Source organism: Pollicipes pollicipes, unplaced genomic scaffold (assembly GCF_011947565.3).
Source record: "Pollicipes pollicipes isolate AB1234 unplaced genomic scaffold, Ppol_2.1 Scaffold_4002;HRSCAF=4701_pilon_pilon_pilon, whole genome shotgun sequence".
Taxonomy (NCBI): Eukaryota; Metazoa; Arthropoda; class Thecostraca; order Pollicipedomorpha; family Pollicipedidae; genus Pollicipes; species Pollicipes pollicipes.
This window is the reverse complement of record NW_023596420.1, coordinates 21,757,900-21,784,097: the sequence shown is the minus strand read 5'-3', so window position 1 is coordinate 21,784,097 and position 26,198 is coordinate 21,757,900. Positions and strand designations below refer to the sequence as shown.

The 26,198-nt window shown below is 49.7% G+C and overlaps 2 protein-coding genes across 2 annotated transcripts; both read left to right on the top strand.

Annotated features, from left to right (window-relative positions):
- Positions 1–8,674: 8,674 nt before the first annotated feature.
- Positions 8,675–15,892, top strand: e(r) (enhancer of rudimentary). The gene is made up of 4 exons (XM_037217117.1): positions 8,675–8,903; positions 12,845–12,932; positions 13,403–13,523; positions 15,306–15,892. The coding sequence occupies exons 1-4, from the start codon at positions 8,901–8,903 to the stop codon at positions 15,403–15,405; spliced, it is 312 nt and encodes a 103-aa protein (XP_037073012.1). The 5' UTR covers positions 8,675–8,900; the 3' UTR covers positions 15,406–15,892.
- A 2,236-nt stretch (positions 15,893–18,128) lies between these two features.
- On the top strand, positions 18,129–22,201 carry LOC119093957 (uncharacterized). The gene is made up of 5 exons (XM_037216982.1): positions 18,129–18,411; positions 18,598–18,747; positions 19,206–19,329; positions 20,951–21,126; positions 21,609–22,201. Exons 1-5 carry the CDS (start codon positions 18,247–18,249, stop codon positions 21,819–21,821), a joined length of 828 nt encoding a protein of 275 aa, XP_037072877.1. The 5' UTR covers positions 18,129–18,246; the 3' UTR covers positions 21,822–22,201.
- The last annotated feature ends 3,997 nt before the right edge of the window (positions 22,202–26,198 follow it).

Below are 26,198 nucleotides of genomic sequence, written 5' to 3'. Positions count from 1 at the left end.
CGCGCTTTCGCCGTTGTCGCCGAGTGTGCGTTACTGGTGGCATCTGGCCAAAACATAGGCCCTCGCGGAACTCAGTGGGCCTCTGATCAGCGCGCAGGGCCCTCTGGTTGGCATTTGAGTGCCCGGTCCTGCGGGCCTGGCCCCTGAATCAAACCTTTGGCTGGCTTTTCTGTCCCTTCGGACCTTCAAATCGAGTCTTTAATCGGTGGACCCTCGGAGCCTCAGGAGGGGGCACGTGCTCCCCGCGCCCCCTCCCCCCTCCCCTTGCCAGTGCTCCTGCGCTCAGCTTCGCGTCTGGTAACATTGGTGCGTTTAACGCGCTCTTCACACCTTAACAAGCAGTTTACCATCAGTGAGCGTGGAAAACTTCTGTTGGTCCAGACCAGTTAGCCTACCCCTTTTTGAAAATGTTTACTAAGCCTGGACTCACCAATCTTCTGATGGCTGTTACCGCCATGTGCATTAACGGGTCCTTCCCTTCCTCCTGGCGCTCTAGCACACTTATCCCTATACTTAAATTTCCCTCTGACCCTTCGAGCTATCGTTTCGTTTCTCTTACTAGCTATGCCTCTAACCTATTCGACGAATGGCCAACGGTCATATCAGGGTGTTCCTAGAGTCGGATCACTTTCTTTCACCATGTTAGAAAGGCTTCCGTCTAGGCCACCCCACGGCGGACAACCTGGTCCACGCTATCGATTCAATTGAGCTCGGATTTTAGACTAAATGAGGTAAGGTAGCACTGCTCGTGGACTTAAAAGCCGTTTTCGGTGGGGTAAATAACAGTGTTTTCCTCATTAAGTTGTATAAAATCAGAGTTCACGGCCGACTCGCCAATTTCATTAAAAAAACTTTCTAACGGACAGGACATTTTCTCTGCGTAACGGATATACTGATTCTTCTCCGACGGCGCAGGATGGCGGTCTCCCTGGGGCAGCGTATCATCTTCAACACTTTTTCTCGTAATGATAAAGGATGTTTTCTATGAAATTAATAATATTTCTGTACATTTTCAACATTTTCTGTGTGGTGAAGACCTAGCTGTGTGGTATACGTATGCTAATGTCCATTACGCAATGCATTATGTCCAAATAGCTATAAATGGCATCCACGCATGATGCCCACGGTGGGGACTACAGATTTCCTAAGCGGAGGCAACGGCAGTTGTCTCCGCTTAGGCGAAATGGTGTTCAACCTGCGACCTCCTAAACCTCAACGGTGAAATTATTCCTTTTGGCCACAGTCTTTAATACCTTTGCATAACATTAGATTGTCGCCCTACTTCAATGCTCATTTTGCCGACCTTGAGCAACGTTGCACCAGACGACTTAACATAATGAAACGCATAGCAGGACGGGGGTGGGGCACTGACAGACACACTCTACTCCCCCTCTATGCTCCTGATACCCCCTCTCCTGGACCGCAATGGGTTTCTTTTTATAACATTTTTTTTCTCTAAAATAACGAAACCCTGGAGACCATCCAGAATGCTGTCAGACTAGTGATAGGCGCACTTCGCAACTCCCCAGTCCCAAACCTGTTGACATACACAAATCTTCCCTCCCTACCACACCGGCGAAAAATGCAACTTATCACATTCAACACACCCGCCACGGCGCACGTTGGTAATCCCACATTCAACACCCTCCTACGCCTCCGCCCCAACCGCACATTTACCAACGTGAATCTGATTGGGACTAACGCGTTCATCCCCACCTTCACCCAATTAATGTCATGCTACAGCACTGGCCGACGATTGATGGAGATAATCGTCTGACGGAGGCGCTGCTTGCCAAATTTCGCATCGGTCACACCAAAATCACCCACTACCACCTCTTTCAGCGCACTCATCCGCTATGACATCGTTGCAACATCGCATTCATAAAGCACTTCCTCCTGTTTCCAGTATATCAATGATCAAGACAACCTCTCATCAATTGCCTCAACGCTAAAAGGTTTCCATCCAACCTCTATTCTCTCTTCAGTGATTGTTATCCTGACTTGTTCGTTGTCCTCTCCGAGTTTTTACACAGTACGGGATTAGATAATCTCATTTAGATAAAGGGGCTTTCCCGTATAATTTGGCACAAATTACAAGTTTTTCGCCATTGGCTAGGAGTCCTGTTTTTTTTCTTTTTAGTAAGGACTATCCAGGACTAAATAACATCACACAGCACTACAATGTCGCGCTGGGCAGCGGAGCCCAGGACTGCTCTCCCCGTTCTGAGACGAAGCGGCCCGGCATCCATCCATCGCACAGGTTGCTGACAAGTCAGCTGCGCCAAGGCCACCGCTGCCACGGGCACCACACACAGCATCCGCCGCACCCGAGGAGTCTGGCGGAAGGGCTGGCGAGGAGGCTCATTTGTCGTTCAGGCGTATAAAATGCGTGTCGTGTCGTCATGAAATAAGCATATTGGTTGTTGCGGTTTTCTTTACTTCCTACGATACCACACTCCTCAAGTCGCATTAACAAAAGGTGCTCCAGGTGGGACCCATGGTGGCCCGGGATTCGCACCAGCTGGACCTGCCGCAGATAGCCAAATGCACGTCGGGCCGTCCATGGTGATGCGCCCCATTTCGGAATCGACGACACATTTTCGTTAATGTCAAATGTCTGTTTCATTTTAACACCGGGAACGTGGACTAAAATGGTCGAAATCCGAAAGGAAATAAAGTTTTAGGGGTAGGTAAGGTCAACCTGATCGGCTCCGTCCCCAACCCCCCCCCCCCCCCTCCGTCCCCAACCCATTTTACAAAGTGAAACCCTGGTACAGGGCTTTTGCAGGCTGATACGAATTGGAGTTCACTGGACGCATCACATGCTATGCTAACTTCCCTCTGCTGAAGTGCATGGTGCCTTAGGGGCGGCCAGGTGGGGAGGGCTGGGGAACGCTAACCCTTACAAAGAGTTAAATCGGTGTGATACGTTCTCAATGGGCTTCGTCCCCCCGCCTTTCTTAGAAAATCCTTGGTTGCTACCCTGGATTTCACGCTCTATTTCTTTTACACTCCGCTACCAAAACCAGCTGTGCTTTGGAGCAGCCTCGTGCTGACAATCACGCCATATTTCACTAGCATTAAACACCTTGTATGAGAGACGATGAGGAGACTTCGCAACACGCTGTAGCATAGTACAACAGACACGAGGACATTTAATTTAGGTCCGGACATTCTCTGGCGTCACAAGAACATGACCAACATTTGGTAAACATTGGGCGGTGGGTATCAATTTAACTAAGTAATAAAACATTATTTCCTATTTTTCAGGTCTTTTTGGATAAAAAACACATTTAAGCGTGCTTCTCCCACCCAATACATATGAGTCACCGCACACAATCTTTATACAAAGTTCCGCAAAAAAACTGATTTCCCTGAAATATGTGATTTCTACATTTTGTGTTCACAACCATCAAGGTTGAATTGGCCTGGATGGTTGTCGCTGACTTTAACAAATGAAACCGGATAGTGAGAATCTTCTGACATCAGCTATTAAACAGTTTTCGGTGACTGACTATGTCGGGGCATCTAACGTCCATGCTTCCACCAAGTGGGCTTATGAATGTGACGAATCCAACCTCTCAGCTTGCTTCATACCGACACTTCATGAACGGATGAAATCAAGATACTGCTAAAATGTACGTGTTGTAGATTTATCTGATCGGAATTAGTAGTGCCGCACAGGAGATGCAGCTGCAGAGGAATAAATTTCAAGTGCAGTCCTGGGTAGATAATCATGTTACGGGAAAAAAGTGCAAACATGTTATGAACTTGACCTATCCTTGATTGCGCTGGTTCAACTTTTGTCGTAATCCGCTCCCTGTACTAGTACCATGGCAAAGAGCGTCGTTATCAAGCTATTGTGGCAGCGACGAGCTTATGGACAAGCCAAGGGTTCCAATCTCCCTGTGGCGGGCAGTGATGCATGCCCCTTTAAGGCGACATCCCCAATAGACATCGCCAGTAATCTGGAGGCACATCTACGCATGGCAGCCCAGCCCCTGGGTGAACGAGCGCCGCCAGAGCCGATCCTGCCACGCCAGATCGGATGATCACACCGCAGCTCGCGGCCCTCGCAGATGCGCGCGCGACGCTAGCCGGTCTCGCGGCGGACCCACCTGCAGCAGCGTCTCCAGCTGGTCGGCGGTGAGGACGCCGCTCTGCCGGCAGCGGCCGACCAGCGCCGCCCGGCTGCCCAGCAGGCGGCACCAGCGGTGCACGTCGGCGTCGCCGCTCACCGCCTCCTGCCGCAGCACGGCGCAGACGTCAGCTGACGGTGGGCGGTGACACACGGGCCGGCCGCTGGCGGCCGACGCCACACCCGGCACGCAGTGGTAACTGACGTGGCTGCACGAGACACTCGTAACTGACACAGCTGTACAAGACACGCGTAACTGAAGCGGCTGTACGAGACACTCGTAACTGACGCAGTTGTCCGAGACACGCGTGACTGAAGCGGTTGTACGACCCACGCGTAACTGACGTAGCTGTACAAGACACGCGTAACTGACGCGGCTGTACGAGACACTCGTAACTGACGCAGCTGTCCGAGACACGCGTAACTGACGCAGCTGTCCGAGACACGCGTAAATGACGCAGCTGTCCGAGACACGCGTAACTGACGTGGCTATACGAGACATTCGTAACTGACGCAGCTGTCCGAGACACGCGTAACTGACGCAGCTGTCCGGGACACGCGTAACTGACGTGGCTGTACGAGACATTCGTAACTGACGCAGCTGTACAAGACACGCGTAGCTGACGTGGCTATACGAGACACTCGTAACTGGCGCAGTCGTCCGAGACACGCGTAACTGACTCGGCTGTACGAGACGCTCGTAACTGACGCAGCTGTCCGAGACACGCGTAGCTGACGTGGCTATACGAGACACTCGTAACTGACGCAGTCGTCCGAGACACGCGTAACTGACACGGCTGTACGGGAGACTGGTAGCTGACGAGGCTGTACGAGAGACTCGTAACTGACGCAGTCGTCCGAGACACGCGTAACTGACGCGGCTGTACGAGAGACTAGTAGCTGACGAGGCTGCCAGAAACACTAAATGACGCAGCTGCAAGAGACACAAGGAAATGACCCGACTGCAAGACACACTGATAACCGACAAGGCCGCAACAGAAACTAGCAACCGATACAGCCGCAAAAGGCATTCGCAATCCATACGTTGGCTCAATGCTGGTCGATCGCTGGCTGTGCCGCGAGGCAGACTACCCGACCGCCGGCGGCACGGCCGGGAACAGGTAACAGAGACACGGGTCAGTCAATAACCCACGACGTACAGTAGCTCATATCCATCACCAAGTGCTTCCCACAAATCGACGACGGCATGAGCCACGTGGTGCGCCAGTTAGGAGCGTCACCACAGGGACCATGTGGAAACCACCGCCGTTGCACGACGGCCAGACAGCGAACTACCTACGCTGGTTTGCCGAGTACAACACACGTCAATTCACGATGTAAATTAAGACGGATATTTTTGCACACAAAAAACATGTTCCCGCGGAATTCTACCTCACGCCAACACCGCTGCGACACCCGACCACGGACTCCGCAGCCATCAACCCACTACGGTGACCAGGGGCGCCTCACTCCGACGCTGAACTGGGCCAACCACTTTCGAAAAAAGATAACAGATCACTCGCAGATGCAAAGATCGGCGCATGTACCAATGGCCAAAAGCACCTCGCCCGGGCAGCGACCGATCCCCGACGTCACGACCAACGCCTGCACCAATCCGCGTCCGCGACGCTACTGGCGTCACCGCAGCCCGTCCGAGGAGGCGCCACTCACCCCCCGGCTGGCGCAGGCTGTACTGACGGCCACGGCGTCATCCAGCCGGCCCTGGCTCCAGGCGCGCGAGGCCAGCAGCGGCAGCAGCGGCGTCAGCAGCGGGTCGTCGGACCAGCGCATCCAGTGGTCCAGACAGTGATCCTGCAGCGCGTGGGACGGGTGGTAGGCGCGAAGACAGGGGGATTACGACGGCTGTGCTGAAACGTCGCGTGTGTTTGGCTCTCCGCTTCGGTCGGACGCGACCGATGGCGTCAGAGCTCGATGGCTCAGTGCAGCAGCGTGGTAGTCGCTTTATGAAGCGCTTGCATAAGTTAGTGCCATAATTCCACAGTTTCATATGCAACACAAAACACGACAGTAAACACACCTGACGTTTGGTCAATAGCCTGAACACATCGCATAACTTCCGAGCTGACGACACAACAGCCAACGGCAAATCAGCTACCTATCCAAAACGACCAGCGACCGGCTCCCATCTGAATGCATCGCATCCCCCCTCCCCTCCCCCAACCCTGCCTCCAGGGTGCTTCACCAACCATGATGTCCCGGAGCGTGTCCGCGTCGCCGCCGTCCCCGTCGCGCAGGAAGAAGGGGCGGAGCTCGGCCAGGCCGCCGCCGCCGCCGGGCAGCAGCGCCTCGGCCGGCAGCGGCGCGCCGGCGGCGGCCGCGCATAAGACGGCCACGTGCAGCGGCAGTCGGAGCAGCGGGCCGGCCGGCGGTGGCGGCGCGTCCGGCGGCCAGAGCGGCAGCAGCGCGGCCGCCACCGCCGGCTCAGCCTCCTCCAGCGCCGCGGCCAGCTCAGCTGCCAGCCGGCCGGCGGCGGCCAGCGCCGCTGCGGCGACGGCGGCAGCCGGCGGGCCCAGCCGCAGCGCCGCCCGGAGCGCCGCCAAACCCGCCGAGCGCTGCTCAGCCGCCTCATGCGGCCCTCCCAGCTCCTGCAGCAATAGACCATGGTGTGACAGCCCTTGTATATGCTTAACATTGTTACTTGTTTGTGAAATATGCTTGGACTGTCATCAATGTCTCTCCAGCACTTTCAGCTGTTTGGTCGATTACATTTACAGATGACACAAATGAGTGCTTGTCTTGCTTTTCACATTTTGACTTAGCTATATGGCCAACAGAAACAATGGATAGACATAATCTGTGCTCTAATATCACATACAAATGACTGATTTAAATGAAAACTATGCTTGTCACAGAATAGCAATGTCACTGGTTTGACCTATTACCTGTGGCAATGTTGCTGGAATATTCACATGGACTGCTAATTCAGTCCACAGTTCTTCATTAATAGCACCCATGTGAAGCTCTTCCCCTTCAGTGCTCATGGTTCACAGCTAGCAATCCAGAGTCCAAGGCCACCTAAACTTTGGGAAAGTAACCATTCATTATTCCACCTGAAGGCCACAACTAGAGCAAAAGTATTGTTTTAACAGAAAAAAACTTACTCATTGGTAAGTCTCCCCAAACATTTGGTGTGCAAAGTATGGTACAAGCCATTAAAATGTAGTAGCATGTGACAAAACTGTGGTAGTTTGGTATCCCCAACTAGTCTACAGTGGACTCAATACAGGTCTTGTTTCAACAGCACAGTATTGGACAGCAAGGTATGCCAGGTGCTCAATGGTTTACACTATAAGAGGTGTACTGTGATGGTACTGGGGCTTAAATCACCAGTCAATATGTCATAATAGGCTGATGTTCTCATTCTACCTACATCAGACATGTTGTCTGCATGAAATTTCCCCTATTACTAATGAACACTTTATCACTTGTGAACTGCACTGTTTTACCATCTGGCTATATTGAACTGAGCTACCATCATCCTAGTAGTTCCATGAACAGAATGCAAAGCATGCCTTTCACTATGCAGTGGACATATGGGTTGAGCTTATTGAACCCCAGAGAGCATGCTTCTCTCATTTCCTAAAAAGTGAATTAGTAGTCCAGAGTCATCCCATGACATGGCATATGGATCAGGGGGCACATCAGATATGTGGAAATGTGGCCTGAAATTCTATGTTGAGCTGTGATTGATCTATGTAATAATGTGGGCCAGGGTCTTCACAGCAAGCCACGCTCAAGAACCCTGCTTTAAACAAATGCAGACATTACACAATCAATACAATTTACAAAAGGACAGTATCTTGCATGTGTTGCATAACAACACTTATTCAACACCAACTGGTCTAGTGTTCATAAATTTGGTGACCTGTCACCAATTCATTCACGCCCTACTAGTGGTGAGGCTTGCAAGGCAAGCAACTATGCCAGTTCTGGCCTAGATTTGGGTAGACCCGTGGGCCTTAGAGGCGAAAAGGGAACGCATAACAATTATAACAATTAAGCCTACCAGTGTCCCCCCCCCCCCGATGGTGAGTCCCCTCTCGTACCCATAAAGAATACACAGAAAATTATTCCCTTCATCGTTTCGCAACACTTAAAACAGCACACTTGAGGAGCAAAAGCCATATATCAGCGCCTCGACTCAGAGCACGGGGCTCTCCAGCTTCCTTGATTCACCCATTTCCTCGTGTTGATCAGCCCCGCCGGCCATCTCAAGGTCGAAAAACATCACCCAGCTGTAATACCAAAAATTTCTGTAAAGGATTGGAAAAGCGGAGAATACCTTACTATTGATGAAAATATAAATATGTTTGACATTACTCTAAGGTGTGAAGATGCAAATGAATGATTTTTTTAAAAATCATTTTATTAGAACATCGCGAAAACCGACCAACACACGGACAAACCTTCTACGCAAACATTATACCAACCAAATATGGTAGCAAGTGAGATATCTACATTCAGCGCGATAGCGCACGCCATTATTGTCGTTAGGGCGGTATGAACGCTACCTGGATGTGTGAGGAAGTGGTGTTGTTTGGGTTGACCCCGCATGCGGTGGGGATTTGGGTGCGGTGCTGAGTTATACGTGTTTGGTGACATTTCGTTGGTAGAAGAAAGTACCCTTGTGGCTTTACTGAAAGTATTGTATTTTAAACATTTTTTCCATCTGTAACTACCAGAGACGTGATTTTTGCTGAGGTTTTCTTCAGAGGGTTTCTGGAGTTCGCCAAAAAACGAAATGGTAAGATGATGTTTCTTGTTCGTTATGTTATGGTCTTCGATGCTTGGTCTGATCATTGAGATATAGATTATGCTGCTCCTGCTCTTGTACTTTATTTTTAGCCCGTTGCAAGTTGTTGGATAAACAACTGTCTGTATTTAACTGGCGTGGAATCCCAAGTCATTGTATGGGGAGTATGTTGGGTTTGCGATTGTTGATTTCTTCGCAGTGTCAAAAATTTGTTTTGAGAAGATTTCTGTAGTTTAAGGGGAGTGTTACACATGCAGGTAGGGTTTTGAACTGAAATAGCCATCTTGAAGACCTTTTATTGCAGTTTTTAGCCATGTTCTTCCTGAGACCTAAATCCTTCTAGTTACTGAGTGACATGCCTGCAAAAATGTGGGGAGTGATTTTGGGACAGTTTCTCAGTCATCTTGACATTCATGGTATAATAACAATGTGATTAAAATCTAGTCTTTTCATAAGCCATGCAGTGGTCAAGTCTGATAAAACATGATGGTCAAGGCATTCATATCTGGCATTCATGAGCATTATTTCCAGGAATAATGCCTGTCACTTGGCTCTCAATCATTTTTGTGCAGGGTGTGATGGCATAATGAAACAATGACATGTCAAGAAGCATATTTGCAGAAGAGAGAAATTGTGTTGACTGGAGCAGTCTCTTCTTCTCAAAAGTATACCAATAGTTATATGCGAGGTTGTCTTACGATATCATGTCATCATATATGCTTGCTTCATTATCTTCAAATATGAAACATCCCTTTAAGAAGTAGCTGGTCTCTACCCCCAATCTTAGCCTCCTTTTTATACTGAAATCCTGGGATTCAGTTCACTAGTTTCTCCAAGTCAAGCTGAATTTGCTTTGCCTGGTCTATATTTTTATACACCCCTACCAGCTAAATATTTTCTGTGAAATTTAGCACCTTATTGCCTGATCCTATCTTAATGTCAGTCACAAAAGCAATTGAGAACAGACAGCCCAATACCAGCTGTGGTGGAACCATATTCCCTACTGGTTCCCATTGGGATTTTGTACTATTGAGCACAATTTAACAAATATAATAACAAGTATTTGTACTACATTGGCATTGGGCCATTCCACAGGGACTTGTGAGAAATTCAATGACTTAATAAAAAATGTTAGCATGAAAGGATGAGGTTTCCAGTGCATTCACTCAGCACTCTGCCATGCATCTCTTCAGAGTTGACCATCTTACTAACAGTGATTTCCTTCAAGCTATCTCTCACCATACCTTCAGTGAGAATTAAATGTACAGGACCAAGTGCAGTCAGATTTTTCCTTTTACTAGGGGATCACACAAAATCTCCTTTATGAGAACTAAGGAGAGTGGCATGATAAGAGCATCTTCAATGTTCCTGTCCTTCACATTTAACTTTCTATCTGCATTGAGTTTGTGGACAGAGGATCCATTAGCTTTGAAGTTGCATCAGCTAACATATGTGTGATAGTTTTTTGGCCGCCCTGATTTCATTATTCATTCTTTTTGTAGCAGTCCCATGCACAGCCTTGTCTGTTCTTGTGTCCTGCACTTTTTGCATATCACATGCTACTTCTTGGATCATGGGCTGTCTGTTTCTGTCAGGCTAGACTAGGAAGATGGGGGCTTCCTAGAATTGTTCTCTCATGTTTTTTTCAAAAGGGGATGAATTTTTTTCTGTCCCTCCAAGGTATCTTTGGACACTTAATGCATCTGATGTGCAGTGAGTCTGTTTAGAATATATTCCCACTTGAAGCTAGCCAGAAAGACTAGAAGTTCTCCAAATTGACCCAAGATTTGGAGTATGAGCACATTTAGTCTTACCTGAATACCTTAGACACAATGAAAATGACACCATATTATTGCCACTATTTCCCAATGTCTCACTTACTGTCAAAGCATCTACCAACACTTCTTCATTAGTCAGAGCAAAATAAAAAATCTCATCTCCCCTAATGGGTTCACACATGTGATGCAAAGGAAATTTTCTTCAAAGCAAGTAACAATGTTCTTGTGACTATTTTGCAGTTGCCAGAATCCATGCTCGAGCCAGGGGTATTGAAATTTCTCAACACCACAATTTTCCAGTCACACCATGGCCAATTTCTTCACATATATCTGTGTCCACCTCCTGACAATTATTTGGAAGCCCACAGAATGTTCCAACAAATTTTTGGTTGCTTCAAGTGTTCCCTAATTGATCCATAGGGATTCTACACTATCAGTATTACTCACACTGTCCATGATTTCACCTTTCATGTTCTGCCTTACATGTGCTAGTACTTCACCTCCTGGTTTTGTTTTTTTTGAAAAGTACATATATTGTGCCCAGATACATCAAAGTCCTGTAAACTGTCCCCAAAAAAGGTGCTCAGTGGTTCAAGATTCAGTGATAGCTACCAGGTCTAATTTTCTTTCCAGCATATGTGCATGAAGCTCACTGTCCACAATTTCACATTTCATGTTCTGCCTTACATGTGCTAGTATTTCACCTCCTGGTTTAGTTTTTTTTTTTGAAAAGTAAGTATGTTGTGCCCAGATACATCAAACTCCTGTAAACTGTCCCCAAAAAGGTGCTCACTGGCTCAAGATTCATGTGCATGGAGCTCACCAAACCTATTCTTGATACTTCTTGCATTTGCATAGAAGTGCTTAAGCATTCTTGTGCTTCTTTTTGGTTTACTGTCCAGCAATTTTAAATCATCATTACCATGGTGTTCTACATTCACCCTCCCATCCCCAGAAGCTAGTTTCCTGGAAGGGCATGTTTTTACACCCTTTTCCAGAACATGTACATCTTTGTCACATAAATGGAGTTCACTTCTCTGATGCAGGTATCTGTAGTTGAAAAACATGTCCCAATTGTCTACAAAAGTGAAGCCAGCTGTCACAAAGTTTCCCCACTCTGATGTTGGCTGCCAGCACCCTGGAGCTCCACTCAGTAGGTGCTTCAACCTTACACAGAATGTCTGTCACTATCCTCATACCTCTGTTATGCTGCAGAGTGGCCAATAGGGTCCTATAATGCCTCATCATCTCCTCACTCTCCTCCTACCCTGTAGTGGTTACTCCTACTCCCACAATAACTGCACTGGCCTGGTTTTGACTGGTGACCTGTGCTACCACTGGCACCAGGCCCTTGATCTTGGCTCCAGGTTTAGTTTAACATCTCCTTTCTTCCCTGGCCTGCAAAAGACCTTATTTAGATGTCTCACTCAAGAGCCTCCTTCTATCACATCCTCTGTTTTGTGGTCAAAGGTAGGACTGATTTTTCTAATAGATTTGAATGACTCAGCTATTTGGCCTGGGTGTTAGGTTCATCAGCAAGTCAGTTTAAGCATTATCATTAGTACATTTAGAAGTCAGTCAGATTCAGTGTTCAGGATGCCTGAAGTTGGGTCCAAAGGGACTAGGGACTGAAGATCAATGTCCTGATTGTTATGCTGGTGGACTGTCTGTATGTCACATTAAGATTCCTGGCTAATGGTTTTATCACTACACACACACACACACACACACACATATATATATATATATATATATATATATATATATATATATATGCATAAGCAAATATTGCATGTTTTGTAAACATTGTATTCTGATGGTATACATCCATCATTAGCATCACAGAGAGCAAAATGTTTGGAGGCGTCTCTTCGCAGTCTTGTCCCCCCCCCCCCCCCCCCACCTTCCTCCCACTGTGCATGGAAATGACTTTCAGATGTGCCTAGAATGAATAAAACCCATTTCCCCAATCTGTTGTCTCATAATTGTCTAAGTAGCCCTTAGTTGTCATAAGTCATCACTGTCCAAACATATTAATTTGCCTCCACTTTCCCCCCCCCCCCCATGTTCTTGCTAACTTGTCTCATGTGACACTGGACAGCGAATGGACTATTGCCTCTGTGGTCACCCTGATGATCACACCAATGCTTTCAGTCGCACACAATCCTTCTGGTGCAGCCGAGTGCCAAGGCCGAGTCCCGGAGCTACTCAGACTACGAGAGTGTCAACGAGTGCATGGAGGGTAAGAGTTAAATGCTACTCATCACATAAGTACTGTGGGCATTTTCCTCCCCTTGTTAGAAAGCTACTGTGGACTTGAATGACGTTGCGCAGGCCGTCAGTGGTATGAGCAACATAACTGTTCCACAAAACAGCTAGGTAGCTCTTCATCCCAGTCATATGCTGAACTTTCGGCCTAGGGAGTTTAACCGTGATTACGAAGGCAGTTAGGTATGTCAAAGAATAAGCCAAGTTTTCCAGTTGTCATCTGCTCCCTGGCGATCGTGTCCGTGATGACCGTTTTTCAGCTAAAAGTGTGGAGACAATGACACAGACCAATATGTACCCAGCATTGGATTGCTTAGGGGCGCAGTGATGCTGCTAGAGTGATCAGATTTTGTTTGCTGAGAAGCTATGTGCATCCCTGCCTGCTGTGTGGTGACTGGTGTTGATTGTTTTTGTCTTCGGTTAGATCACTCTAATCTTCTTCAGGTGTGTGCAAGATATATGAGGAGCACCTGAAGAGGATGAATCCCAACACACCAAGCATCACCTATGACATAAGCCAGCTGTTCGACTTTGTCGACCAGCTGACGGACCTGTCCTGCCTGGTGTGAGTACACTGTCCTGCCTGGTGTGAGTGTACTGTCGTGCCTGGTGTGAGTACACTGTCCTGTCTGGTGTGAGTACACTGTGCTGCCTGGTGAGTACACTGTGCTGCCTGGTGTGAGCACACCATCCTGCCTGGTGTGAGTGCACTGTCCTGCCTGGTGTGAGTACACTGTCCCACCTGGTGTGAGTGCACTGTCCTGCCTGGTGTGAGTACACTGTCCTGCCTGGTGTGAGTACACTGTGCTGCCTGGTGAGTACACTGTGCTGCCTGGTGTGAGCACACCGTCCTGCCTGGTGTGAGTGCACTGTCCTGCCTGGTGTGAGTGCACTGTCCTGCCTGGTGTGAGTGCACTGTCCTTCCTGGTGTGAGTACACTGTCCTGTTTGGTGCGAGTGCACTGTCCTGCCTGGTGTGAGGGCTCTGTCCTGCCTGGAACCTGGTGTTAATACGTCTGTTGTGCTGCTCGTCGGCTGCTGCTTCCTGGCTGTTTTGAATGGTATTGACCTGCTTAGCTGCAAACTTCTTAGGCGATCCAGAGTTGATCTTCATGGCCGCCGGCTTCCCTGAAGCCCGGTAATCGGCCGTATTGTTCCGCGGTATAACCTGTGCATTGTGGAGTTGTCAGCATATTGCACGGGTCTTCCAGATGCGGTTGGTCCATCTCGTCAGCTGTGTATAGTTTCTAGGAGCTCTACATGCAAAGATGTGGGGCTTGTGATCGCCAGCATAGAAGCGCCTGTCGTGCATGCTGTGGAATCCAAGCACCTGTCATGGCCGGCATCACAACAGTCCGTAGTCGGCATCGCATCACCAGTTGGTGATGCGATGCCGACTACCGTCCTACATTGGACAGTAGTCGTTGTAACCATCTGGTGCAAGGCTGGTGTATCCCGCTGAGTCATGGCTTATGCTTGGGACGAGGATCAGTGTTGTTTTTTTTCATGTTTACTGTGTTCTCGTTTTGATTGCCGCTGTTTCCCTGAAAGTTTGAAGTGACGGCTAGTTGGCCATAATGCTGGTTTGGCCGATTGCGTAGAACGACCAGTTTTGTCGACGCGGGGATGCTTTGTGAACTCTTGCCCGTTAGGTCCAAAAGCTCGGTTTTGGCGAACCCCTACAAAGTGCTCAGCTTAATTTAATGGCCTTTCAAGCGCAGTAACGATTCTTTGAACCATTGAATAAGGGGGAAATGGGATGCCCCCCTTCCTTCTCGGGTATTCTGTGCGTTAAGATACGCAGCATACCGTTAACGAACCCTACAGGTTGGTGGTTACATAGTTCTGGGACGATAGTTATAAGCCAAAGCAGACTGCTGTGACGCTTACGCTACGAATTGACATAGAGCATGCATACTGGACTGAACATTCTGACATGCAACAGGACATACTGAACTAACATACGGCTTCGTGGCTGCATAGCATGCTCCTTTTTGCATAGTTACTTATTCACACTCCTTGTTCTGTCACCATTTCTCGTACATTTTCCTATTCCGGACAATACCGCTTTATTGTCAGTAACTCGATTCTGTTCTTTGCGGTCTGATCGCTGTGACTGACCTATGACTTAGCTTGATACCCAATATTTGCGCCCGACAAGCCTGCGGATGTTCTCTTTGGTTTAACGACATGTTCCGTCGGCCACGACTTTTCTTGGTGATGATGTTATCGCCGGTGGCTTACATCCGTCTATTTCACTCACCTGTCGAACCCGACTTTACCGTGTTTGAACTTCCAACGGGAGATCACAGGACCAAGCGGACCTGACGGCTGTTCATCCCCGCCAGGTACCAGAAGAGCACGAACACCTACGCGCCGTACAACAAGGACTGGATCAAGGAGAAGATTTACATCCTTCTGAGACGACAGGCGTCCAAGGCCCAGTGATGGGGCGAGCGCAGCTGACGAGGCGCAGGCCCGCGGCGTGGCTCGGCCAGACCCGCCTGCTGGCACCGCAGCTGTGCGCATGCGCCGTTCTGTGACAGGTCACGTGCTGGCCGGTGCTGCCGCCGGTCCCAGCCGAGCGGGCCGCCGCGCCGGCGGGCGCTGGGTCACGTCGCGTTCTGGTCTTTGGCCGGCGCCGCACCTCTGTGTGTGTGTGTGTGTTCACTGTAAGCCCGGCGGGGCTGCGGCTGCGGCACAACACAGTGTGCCGTCTCCGGGCAGGGGTGGAGAGACGCGGGGCCGGGCAAGGGAGGGGGGCATTGAGACGCACTTATTCCGGATTCAGAGGAGAGCAAGGTCCGGACGTGCACATCTGTCATTGTAATAAAGGTTAAATAATTCATCTCGTATTGGCACGAGTGGAGAGCACCGTTATAATTTCAACGCCTAGGAGCCGTGGCATCTTCAATACAAGGAGCGCCTTCATCGTGCGGTGCGATTTGACATCACGGCGCTCAGAAGGTCTGGACGCAGCACTCGAGGTTCACAATGTAAGGCACAAAAGATCGTGGCGTAGAACATCCAGGTTCAGAAGGTCGAATTGCGTCGGCGTATTACTGATTGTCGATGAGTGGACTCACTCGTCTTCGGGCTGACAGGAGTGGGGGCCATAGAAAGCGGGGACGGCTTACCGTGCCTTGGTGAGTGTCGGCAGCCACCTGACAGAGAATTGAAGGGGGGGGGGGGGGGCCGGAACGGTGAGGTGGGCCAGGCTGTATACTGTACAAAACGTCCTCGTGGTCCTCCTGATGTGCGGACCGGGTGTAAGGGCTGGCCGGGGCATACAAATTCAGCTTATCTAGCTCGCTAATGAATGATAATCAATAACAATAATAATTAAAGCGACATTTCACGTGGGTTCAACAGTACCGTTTTGTATACCAAGAATAAAATGCACGTAAACAGGTAAAGGGATGAAGCAGACTTCCGGCTGATGAGCGTGACGGGCTGGTGACGACGTCTTTCGGTGCCAGTCCTTACAAGTAACAAAGGTGTGTCTTTCAAGTTCAACTCTATTTCCCGGTATCTCGCTCAACCACATATACTGATACCCACTTCGCCCAACAGCGTCCAAGCTCACAGCCAGCACCGGCAGCAGTCTGGTTCCCTGGTGGGGCGTCGAATCTTTTCTCGCAACAGACGCCGCACTCTTTGTAGCGCTTTTCAGCGTAAACAATCACGACCACGGGATACGGGAATTATGCGACGTTTTATGACGATTAACCAATGAAGGGTCCTACTGTCCCCGTGGCACCGTGGCGCGGCTTGTCAACAGAGCCAGTCAGACTGCGGGATCGTCCAGCGGAAACAAAACCCCGCTGATGCAGGATGCAAGAAAACGATGCTGCCTCCGGGCCTCTGGACGGCAGGATGGAGCGTGCGCTGCCGCTGGAGCTGGGAGGACTGCTGCCGGCCGTGGCCGAGCGGCTGGTGGCGGCCGGCCGGGCCGACCACCTGCACGCGCTGCTGCAGCAGGTGATGGACGCCGCCCAGCTGAGCCAGGAGACGCTGCGCCGGCTGGTGGGCCTGCCGCCAGCCGGCCACGCCGCCGTCGGCCTCCTCCTGACGGCCATCACCGACCCGGCCGTGAGGGTGGGTCTCACAGCCGCCGCCGCCGCCGGCTGGACCGGGCCGGCGACTGGTCCGTGTAGCACTGTGCAGACCGAGGTCGACCCCCGGCACTATACCCATCGGCAACTGTGCCGGAGTTATTCTCCTTCAGCGTTGCCTTGTGTCAGGCATTGCGCCATTATTGCTCGACGAGTGTATTTTGCGTTTGTTTTCCATTAAACTAACCGGGGTCTCCACTGGAACCGCTTGCGGTACGGCCGCTACAAGACGGCCTACATGCTAGTGGCCAGCCGGCGGCGGCCGCTCGAGGTGACCGCTGTGCTGGCCGGCACCCGTCGGAGTCAGCACGGCGCCATGGCCGCCATCTGTCGTCGTTGTGCTGGACAGGCACGCGCCGCACCCGCTCACCGAGAGCGCCGAGCCGGCTGGCGACGGCGGCGACGCGGTGTGTGGTAATAGGCTGGCAGGCAGCCTGTCTGCCGGGATCAGAACACGGCGTTGTGTGCCGTTCTGTGCAACAGCGTCAGCATAACGTCGTGTTCCAGGCGTTGCGTTGCTTCTGATGTTCCCGGGGATCCCGGGTTTTTCGCACCATTGAAAATGACGGTTATTGTGTGGGTGCGGCAGGTATAGTACGGATCCAGGGGTGTGGCTTCACATCCAGAACCACGTCCGTGATCCAGTGCCGTAGTTTCACAAAATGAGTGAAAGAAAGGGGCTGAACAGTGAAGAATCGCGAGTTCTACCCTCAAAAGTGCGCCAACAAACGAGTTCCTCGCCAGATTTGGCTCACGTTCGTCTCGAAGGTAGGAGAGAGAAGGGGGAGGAGGCTGTAGCCCCGAACTGAACAACAAACTACACCCTTGATTAGATCGACCTGATGGTAGTCGTGATTGTACGGCATCTTCGTGATCCTGCAACATACGCATCCAGAACTGAAGTAGTTTTCCCCGAGACCCAGCATTTCATACCTGCCGAGTGATCTGCAGACGTGCGCCGAAGAAGAGCGGCTAATGGCAAAATGCGCGTGCTATTTTGACGAGCTATCATAGAAAACAACTCAGTAGAAAAATCCAGTTCAGGCCTAAACTACCTTTGCATCAGTATGTCCATCTGGCTGGTGGATGTCTTGTATTGTTTTGTCTAAACGTCACATCCGCTACCGCTGCCATGGTTAGATGGTCGGAAATGAACCACTGACGTTAGCTGTCAATGGCCGACAAGCTGACCGACTGCGACATTGCACAAGCTTGGGACATTTTACGCAAACAGATCAGCTATCAGCTGGTCGGGGAGGAGCTGATACCTGTTCCCTACATCACGGAGGCCGATCTGTATGACCTGGCGACAGTGTTCTACAAAATTGACGACGGAAAGGTCAGTACGGTAGTCAACACCGAACGGTGTTCGTCCACATAAAACGAACTCATTAAGGCTATCAAATGACTGTACGAGTACGACGTTGATGCCCCCGCTGGGCTCATTCACCACTCCGCATCTGGGATATCCTGGCGGCCGCGCAGTGTTCTGCGCCGCTATCCGAGTCCCGTGATCTTGCGACAGGGGATAATATCGAAGCTGACGAAGCCACGGCTGTACGAGGTACTTGGTCCGCTCACCAGCGTGGCCGACCTGGCCAGCTGCAACCGGTCCGAGCTGGCAATGTGCTCCCGTCCCCACAGCGAGGAGCTCGACTTCCCTGCCCAGTACAGAGTGAGATGCCCGCCACCATGGCTGGAGGATGTGGCCTTGCTATTGGGGCAGCGGCACACCGGCTTGAAGTAAAACAATTTGGACATGGAATCACTGAAGCCAAATTTAGCCATTAGCATGACGCGGTCATTGGGCTGCCCTGCTGAGCCGACTTTTTGCAGTACTTTCCAGCTGTGCTCGCCACAAGGTTGAACCCATTTGTAGCAATGGCAGCCTCAAAAAACTGGATGTGTTGAAACATAACTGGACTCTCGCTGAGACAGCTTGCTAAACCATTGCTGAGCAGGTGCTAGCCGATTACTGGCAATAGTTGGGATCGCCAGCCGACATTATACGCAGCCTAGATTATTTGCTGTGTGGTAAGTGAACAGCACTATTTATCGGGCTCGAGTCGGGCCGTGCAATGCGCCGGTCGGTCCAAAAATCGCATTGAAAGTGTTGTGTTCATGTTTTTCCAGTGTGATTTGTGGGGCAAAACGGGGAAGGAAATTCACCTGACAGTCAACGCGCCGCACAAGAAGGTCATCCTTCTCACTGCAACTCAGCCCGGGGACTTGGTGATCAACAGGGCAGCAGATCCAGGTCAGAGACAGCCTCTTCGTGTGCCTAATACTTTTTTGTTGAATGGTTTCGTAAGAGCGTTTTCGGCGATGACAGTTTCAAAGTTACCGAACCAACCTTTTCCTCGCTGAGTGGAACTTTGCGTTAAGCTGCGGGGCTGGTTCTGCCCTGACCCCAGGGATCTCGAAAACCGAATACCCAACTTTGAGCATACCACACAGATGCCATGCGTTTTGTCTCAAGATCTGAACTTACTTCCACCAGTATAGATGAGGAAGTGGTGTACGTGGTGAAAACTCCACATCCTTGAGAATGAGCTTAGAATGTACTTGACTGCAATATATTTCAAATTGAAAACGGAAATGAAGATCATAGACGGATCCAGCACGGGTAAAACGTTTTAATGTCTGTGAATGTAGCGTTTTTTTTTTTCGATGTAGGTAGCAGTGAGTTCCAACTTCGATAAAACGCATAGAATGGTTACTATCGGCGCGGGCACACCGAATCTGGCGTCTATATTTCGAAACGTGCGCGAACTTTAAGGACAAGTTTGCCGGCCGGTTTCGAATTTCAAATATCAACATCGTCTTCAGCGCATGAAATAACGTCCATCTAGGAGTTCTGGCCCCTCAAACCTACCATCAAGGTCAAATCCAATACGGAATGATGAGCAACTCCATGTCACTTAGAAAGTATCGGCCGCTTTCGAAATTGTAGGCGCCAGAATCATTTTCAGCGCACAAACTAGCCACCGTTTGAACTACTAGCCATAGCCAGCAATCGGCAAAACGAGCCTGTTTAGAGGAATTATGGCAGCAAAACATGATTATTGCATGTACGTGCCATATGTCCGCGTACGTACCCCCAAGTGTCCACATGTAGGCATGTGCATTGTGAATGAGTTATATGTACTTACATACCAAATATAAGGTGTGTTTATGTTACGTGGGGTATTTTCCATTTAATGCATATCGTTAGTCAGATTCCTTGATTTTGTCTCGCTTCCTTTACTCTTAGGCGGCATCTGCCATACTGGCCGTCATTATGTTATGCGCGTTTTTTTATTTATATCGTCTTCGTTTCCTTCAACTTGATTTTTGCTGTCTGCGTAATCAGCACCACTGGTTCCTCACTTTTCCACAATATTGTCATGTTCACCCGACGGATTTCTCCCTGACGCCATACGGCCATCACGTGATACCCAACGCCCAGCTTGCATAAAAGCAACAAGCGCAGTAACCGACTCAGTGATTTCGGTGAAGCTCCTGCATGGTTTTTTGAAGGAGAAAGATTAGAAACATAACGAGGATATTTATCCGGAGATTTGCCGCATAATACAAACGGCCATGTTTTTTTTACTTGCCTCCTCACGTTGTTGGGGGATCTGTCCATGTCGGTGTAACCTACGTGCCTTTTGTTCTATATTTTTTAACAGTTTGTTTTCCCATGACGATGCGTGTTTCAGTAATTTATGAAGTCACGGAATACCCAGCAGTGCTCAATAATGTATGCAAATAACAAAATCACCATTTTGTCATGATCTTCAACCTTCCAGTTTGTCAACCCCTTCTCTGGGGGACGAGCGGATCAGTGTTCTCCAGCACCGATCCCTCAGTTACGTCCAGCTGCATCTGCTCCACAGCGCTGGCGTACATTGACCGCATATACCTGATCACGGAGGTGGTGTATGCCAGCGCGGTTGACTTGGTAGTGATAGCGGCGGGCAGGACCAAACAGTACTCTTCCAATCGGGAATTGCCGCTGGCGTTCACCTACCAGAAGTTTCCAATCGACGATTACGGCGCTATAGGCACCCAGGTAAGCACGACTGGTGCTGATAGCTGGCGCAGTGCAAAGCGGTGTTTGTCACTTTTGGGGTTATCGGCGCCAGACATACTGTATTCGATCATGAAAAAAAATTATCGGTCGGACTGCCTCACACGCAGCGGTGACCTGCCGCACACGACGCCGACAGGGAGAGACCCACCCCACGCGCCCGAGCAGCACCTCCTGTACTCTTTCCAAGGCTCATCCCCGCAACACGATCCGCGAGCGATTGGCCGGCGCCACCGTGACGTACCGCCCCGAGCCGTGATTGTTCCCCTCACTCAGACATGAGTCATCGACCCACTCGCCTTACATGCTGACACATGGTCCCGGGGCGTGGTCCACCGCTACACATATCAGATATGGCATAATGTAGAAAGAATCACTTGCATAATTGCTCCAAATTCTGGAGATGATGAAGTTCGTTCATTTACTCCCCGCCTTCATGTGATGTGATTTTCTGGTCCGCGTAGGTGCCATCTGGTGGCGACATGAAGAAGATGCGCTTCCAGCAGCAGCGGCAGAGGCGTCAGCCGGACGACCCTCTCCCGCCTGCGCCTCGGACTTCGATCACGGCACGCTTGAACCCGGCGGCCCGGCGCAACCCGCGAGATGGCCTGCCACTGCTGCCGGCGGCCGGGGCTGACCGGGGCCCACCACCCCCGCTGCCACCTGACGACTTCTGACCGGGACACGCGGCCACCTGGCGACTTCTGAACGGGGCCCGCCACTGCCGGCATGGCGACTTTTGGCTGTGACCTGCGGTCACCTGGCGACTTTTGAACGGGGCCCGCCACTGCCCGCCTGGCGACTTCTGACCAAGAGCTGCGGCGACCCGACGACTGTTTACTGGGGCACGCCGCTACCCGCCTGAAAGCTTCTGAATGGGACCCGCGGCTGCCCGCCTAGCGACTTCTAACCAGGAGCCGCACCAGCTGACGATCTCTGACTGGGAGCCGCAGTTAGCCAGACAACATTGACGGGTGTCCGCTGTCGTTGGACTCACTTCTTCAACCAGCGCGCGACAATAGGAAAAGCGTCACGCAGTCGGGCCGGCATGTGTTGCTCTCAATTATTGTGTCCACTAGATTGGAAAATATATTTAGCCTGTGTGATGCTTTCCAACTGGCAGCTTACATCGCCGATGACCGGTTCATCGCTGCGGCCCCCGAGTGACAGGTTTCATGGCGATGTCTGCATGAACGGAGTGATTCAGAGCGCCTGTCGAGTGAAGTGAGCATTGAGGCGGCACATGATGTTGACTTGCTGGGTTGGCTGTAACACATCTAACGTTGTTGCCGTGATTGAATGATCAGAACAACAGTTCTTGATGATGAAAACGATTTCCCATGATTATAATGATGCATTCATAAGATGCGAAATCAGCGTAACAATGACATTTGGATGGCGACTGCTAAGAAATGCGCCAAATGTTGTTCGGATTAGGTGTGAATACTGTGCATGGAACCTCTGAGAGACAGCGGCTCATGTTCCCTCCTGGTGCTCTCGCCACACGGGAATCTGGCTGAAAACATGTTTACCGACTCCCTGAACTATTGGAATTCCTAGATCTCGGCTCGACCATGGCTGCCGCTAATGTAAATTTTGATTTAATTATTGAACTGTTCTATTTGAACCCATGTTTGTTATTTGCCATCTGTAATCCCAATGACCTGGCCAAATCGACTGGTCATTTTGGATGTTTAGCGTAATATTTGTCGCTCACTCAACTGCAGAACTCAAATCCTTCAAAATGTCACGGTTGAGGTCACTGACCATAAATGAGCATGTGGCCTTTTGCTTACCTAGGTTCTGCAGGCACGTTGGGGACCAACCTGGAATCTGACCTTGTTTGACCTTATTTGACCCGAAGGTCGTGACCTAGGAACCTCAAACTTTCACCTAAGTGAGTTCACGTACAGTTTAACACACCATGTGAATTCGGTGTCTGGCTCTCTTAGTTCCTGGGATCTCAGGGTGGGGGTTAGTTTGACCCCCACCCCCACCCCCACCCCCACCGAGCGAAGGGTATCCAAACGGCCACACAGTCGCGTGTTGACGTTGGGGGAGTGTATGTTTGAGGAGCACACAGGCAAGGCGTTACGCAGCGTTAGCGACTTTATGTAGATCGGTTATAAAGTCGTTTTCCCTCGCAAGCTATGGGGAAGCACACATACTTTCGGCGAGAGGCAAACGAGCGGACATGTTTCCAACTTTCATATAAAGGCGTAAAGCGATTGCACATCGAAGCAAAATCCCGCCACGCCTATTGCTTTCGCGACGCAGCGTGTCAGAACACGGTTTGCGCGCTGTTGTACAGTACTTCATGGCGGGTTCAAATGCATTTTTGAAAATCTTTGAGCGCCCTGCGTCAAAGTGCCTTAGCCCGTTGGTACCGCCAGTTCCACTATGAGGCATGTCCGAGCTAACCAGATCTGGTACGCTCGAAAGAAAGGGGTACGCCCCTGAAATGTTTCGGTAGCGGCTGAGTGAACCGGGGCCTTGGAGTCAACGGCTCTAAGGAAGTCCGGTACGATTGCTCTTTAATTATTTGGAACATGCCGAGTGATGTTAAAGCTGTTGTTAAAGGCTGCCCGGTCACCAACATCTGTATAACATTTGTTGATGGTAGGCGGAGACAGGAATAGAGCCGCGCGCGTAAGAGTAATGTGGGGGGGGGGGGGAAGTGGTCAGGAAAGAAGAGGTCGGACGTCGCAGTCCACTGGAATAATGGAGCGATACAGGGTAACGCGGTGGACAAGTCTATGGCTGAGGTGGTGGGATAACTGAAACTCATAACCAGGGGTGTCAATTTTTGTAATTTGGGGAGAGGCCGAACCGGGCGCCCGCCAGCCTCTCCCCATGTTTTTCTCACCAGATTTAGCCCCCTATATCTTGATTAAACGCAATGAATGCTTTGTAAACTCTGTATGATTTATCGAAGTCCTTAATTCAAGCAGCACGGAGTCATACAGGGGTGGATCCGTAGAGCAGGCACTGGACGCACGCGTCTCTTCTGATCGGCACGTGGAGGCGCCCGTTCAGGTGCCACATTAGAGCACCAGTGGCGCGCTTCTATGGCGGTCGTGGCGGGCGGCACGCGTTTTGGTTGTGAGGGACGGGGAACGGGTTGGCCATGAAGGACTTAGGTCATTCTCATATTCCAGAACTTTCCACCTTAACCTCAAACCACTGCGTGTTTTGTGGCGCTAGGTATGTGAAGTTTATTGCACCGTTTATCCGCTCAGCTGTTACGATTTGTATCTTGTGAGAGCAACCATGACTTTGTTATCGGAGTGGTATGAGACGCCGCTGCGCGGGGAGATCAACGAAGATAGCCCTTGTTTTATGATCATCTTTTACTCACTTTGTTTTATGATAATCTTTTACTCACGTTCTTGTAGTATGCCTGCCGAAAACATGGGGGGGGGGGCAAGCCAACATTTGGGGCAGGGGTCCAACTCAATATTGGGGGGCCCACTCGCTATTGGGGAGCCAGGGGCCCCACAAAAGAATGCAAGTTGACGCCTGTGCTCGTAAATGTGTGTGTGCCATCAGCGAGGAATACCAGAGAAGGTTTGTTTGCCAGGGTTTCCACCTGGGGTCCTGTGGGGACAAATGATGGCTTTCCTGGGGCAGGATGTGGGCATTAAAGTTACCCAATATTAGACAATTTGCAGGCATTTGTGCAAACAAATATGATAATGTAACTAGACTGCTTTGCTGTTTTTAGTATGCCACATCAGCTGAAAAATGCATGCATAGGTTTATATGACATGAATTAATTGTAATTGGATGCATTCTAGTCCAGCAACTCTCAGGCCTATTCTGTTTGAAAAATAGGTTCATCTCACATTAATGCTTTAATTTCAGCTTTTCTTTATCAAAGAAACTGCTCACATGACACTGGGACCCAAAGGGTTACATCTTCTTACCCCCAGGATACAAAATTTAACAATGAATGAGCCCAAAATTATGCAAGTAAAGCGCATATGCAAGGAACACTACTCATGTAGATAGTAATAATAGCCTTATTCCTCGGAGAAAACCAGGAGAAAGGAGATGTAGATGTGTTGATCTTTAAGCAATATGCCTAGGACCAGTCATATGCATGTGTGAAGGAAGCAATGCATGATGCCCATCCAATTTAATTTGTTTGCATGTGCACATATTTTTGTGCATTCTGATTCTCAGACATGCACTGTATCATAGTAATTGCTGGCAATCGCTCCTTGTTAATTCTCCTGAATGCTGCTGACTGGTAAAAACTGTTGCTCACTTTAAGAAAAGAAAACAACTGAAAAATGAAGTAGATGGGCAGACAATTTTAAACTCACTTCTGCCATTGTTTTGATAAAGGCATGTTGCAGAAATATTGATGTGTTAAATGTCCATTCTCATGGTTTTTCTCTGGGGAATAAGGCCATTACTACTGTGTTATCTAAATGACTGAACCCATTAAAGTATGTATGAATTGAAAGTGAAATGTGTTTCACCACCCAGAAGTGCATTCTAACAATAATGCTATCTTGTTCAAAGCATGTAAGTTGTATTGTCCAATTTGAAGCCCAAGCTGATCAGATAGTAAGCTCAGCCCAGGACCATGGCAACATATGCTGAGCAACATACCCAGTTCATCAGCAACCTGAATGGCTCAACATTCAGTGATATCATGCTAGTGACATTGCCTTTACCACTTGCTACATTGCTGGTTCCAACTCTTCTTCCCCTGCTCTGGCCATCACTCTTCTTGGCAACTTGCAAGCTGCCAGAACAGCTTGCAGCAAGGTTAACAGGTCAGTGACTCATTTGTTGCATCTTTGTGTAAACATTTGTGATTCTGCTAATGGACCAGACACACTTTGAGCCTTTCAGAAGGTAGATCTTGCTTGTATATTTTGCCTTGTTGCCTATGTCTATTGGTGATAATTATATGTCCATGACCAGGAATAGCTTTGGCATTAACATCATCTGCCAGTCCAGGACATTGATCTGCTGCATGCATGATACAAAATGTCCACACATGTAACTGTGAGACAATGGTCAGGTCGTAGCTGACCTGC

Bases quoted from the DNA above. Each gene is read 5' to 3' on its own strand.
- LOC119093957 (XM_037216982.1), top strand. From the start codon at position 18,247: ATGGCCGACAAGCTGACCGACTGCGACATTGCACAAGCTTGGGACATT. The intron at 18,412-18,597 runs GTCAGTACGGTA...ATCTTGCGACAG, and splicing joins ACAAAATTGACGACGGAAAG to GGGATAATATCGAAGCTGAC. The intron at 19,330-20,950 runs GTCAGAGACAGC...TCTGCTCCACAG, and splicing joins CAACAGGGCAGCAGATCCAG to CGCTGGCGTACATTGACCGC.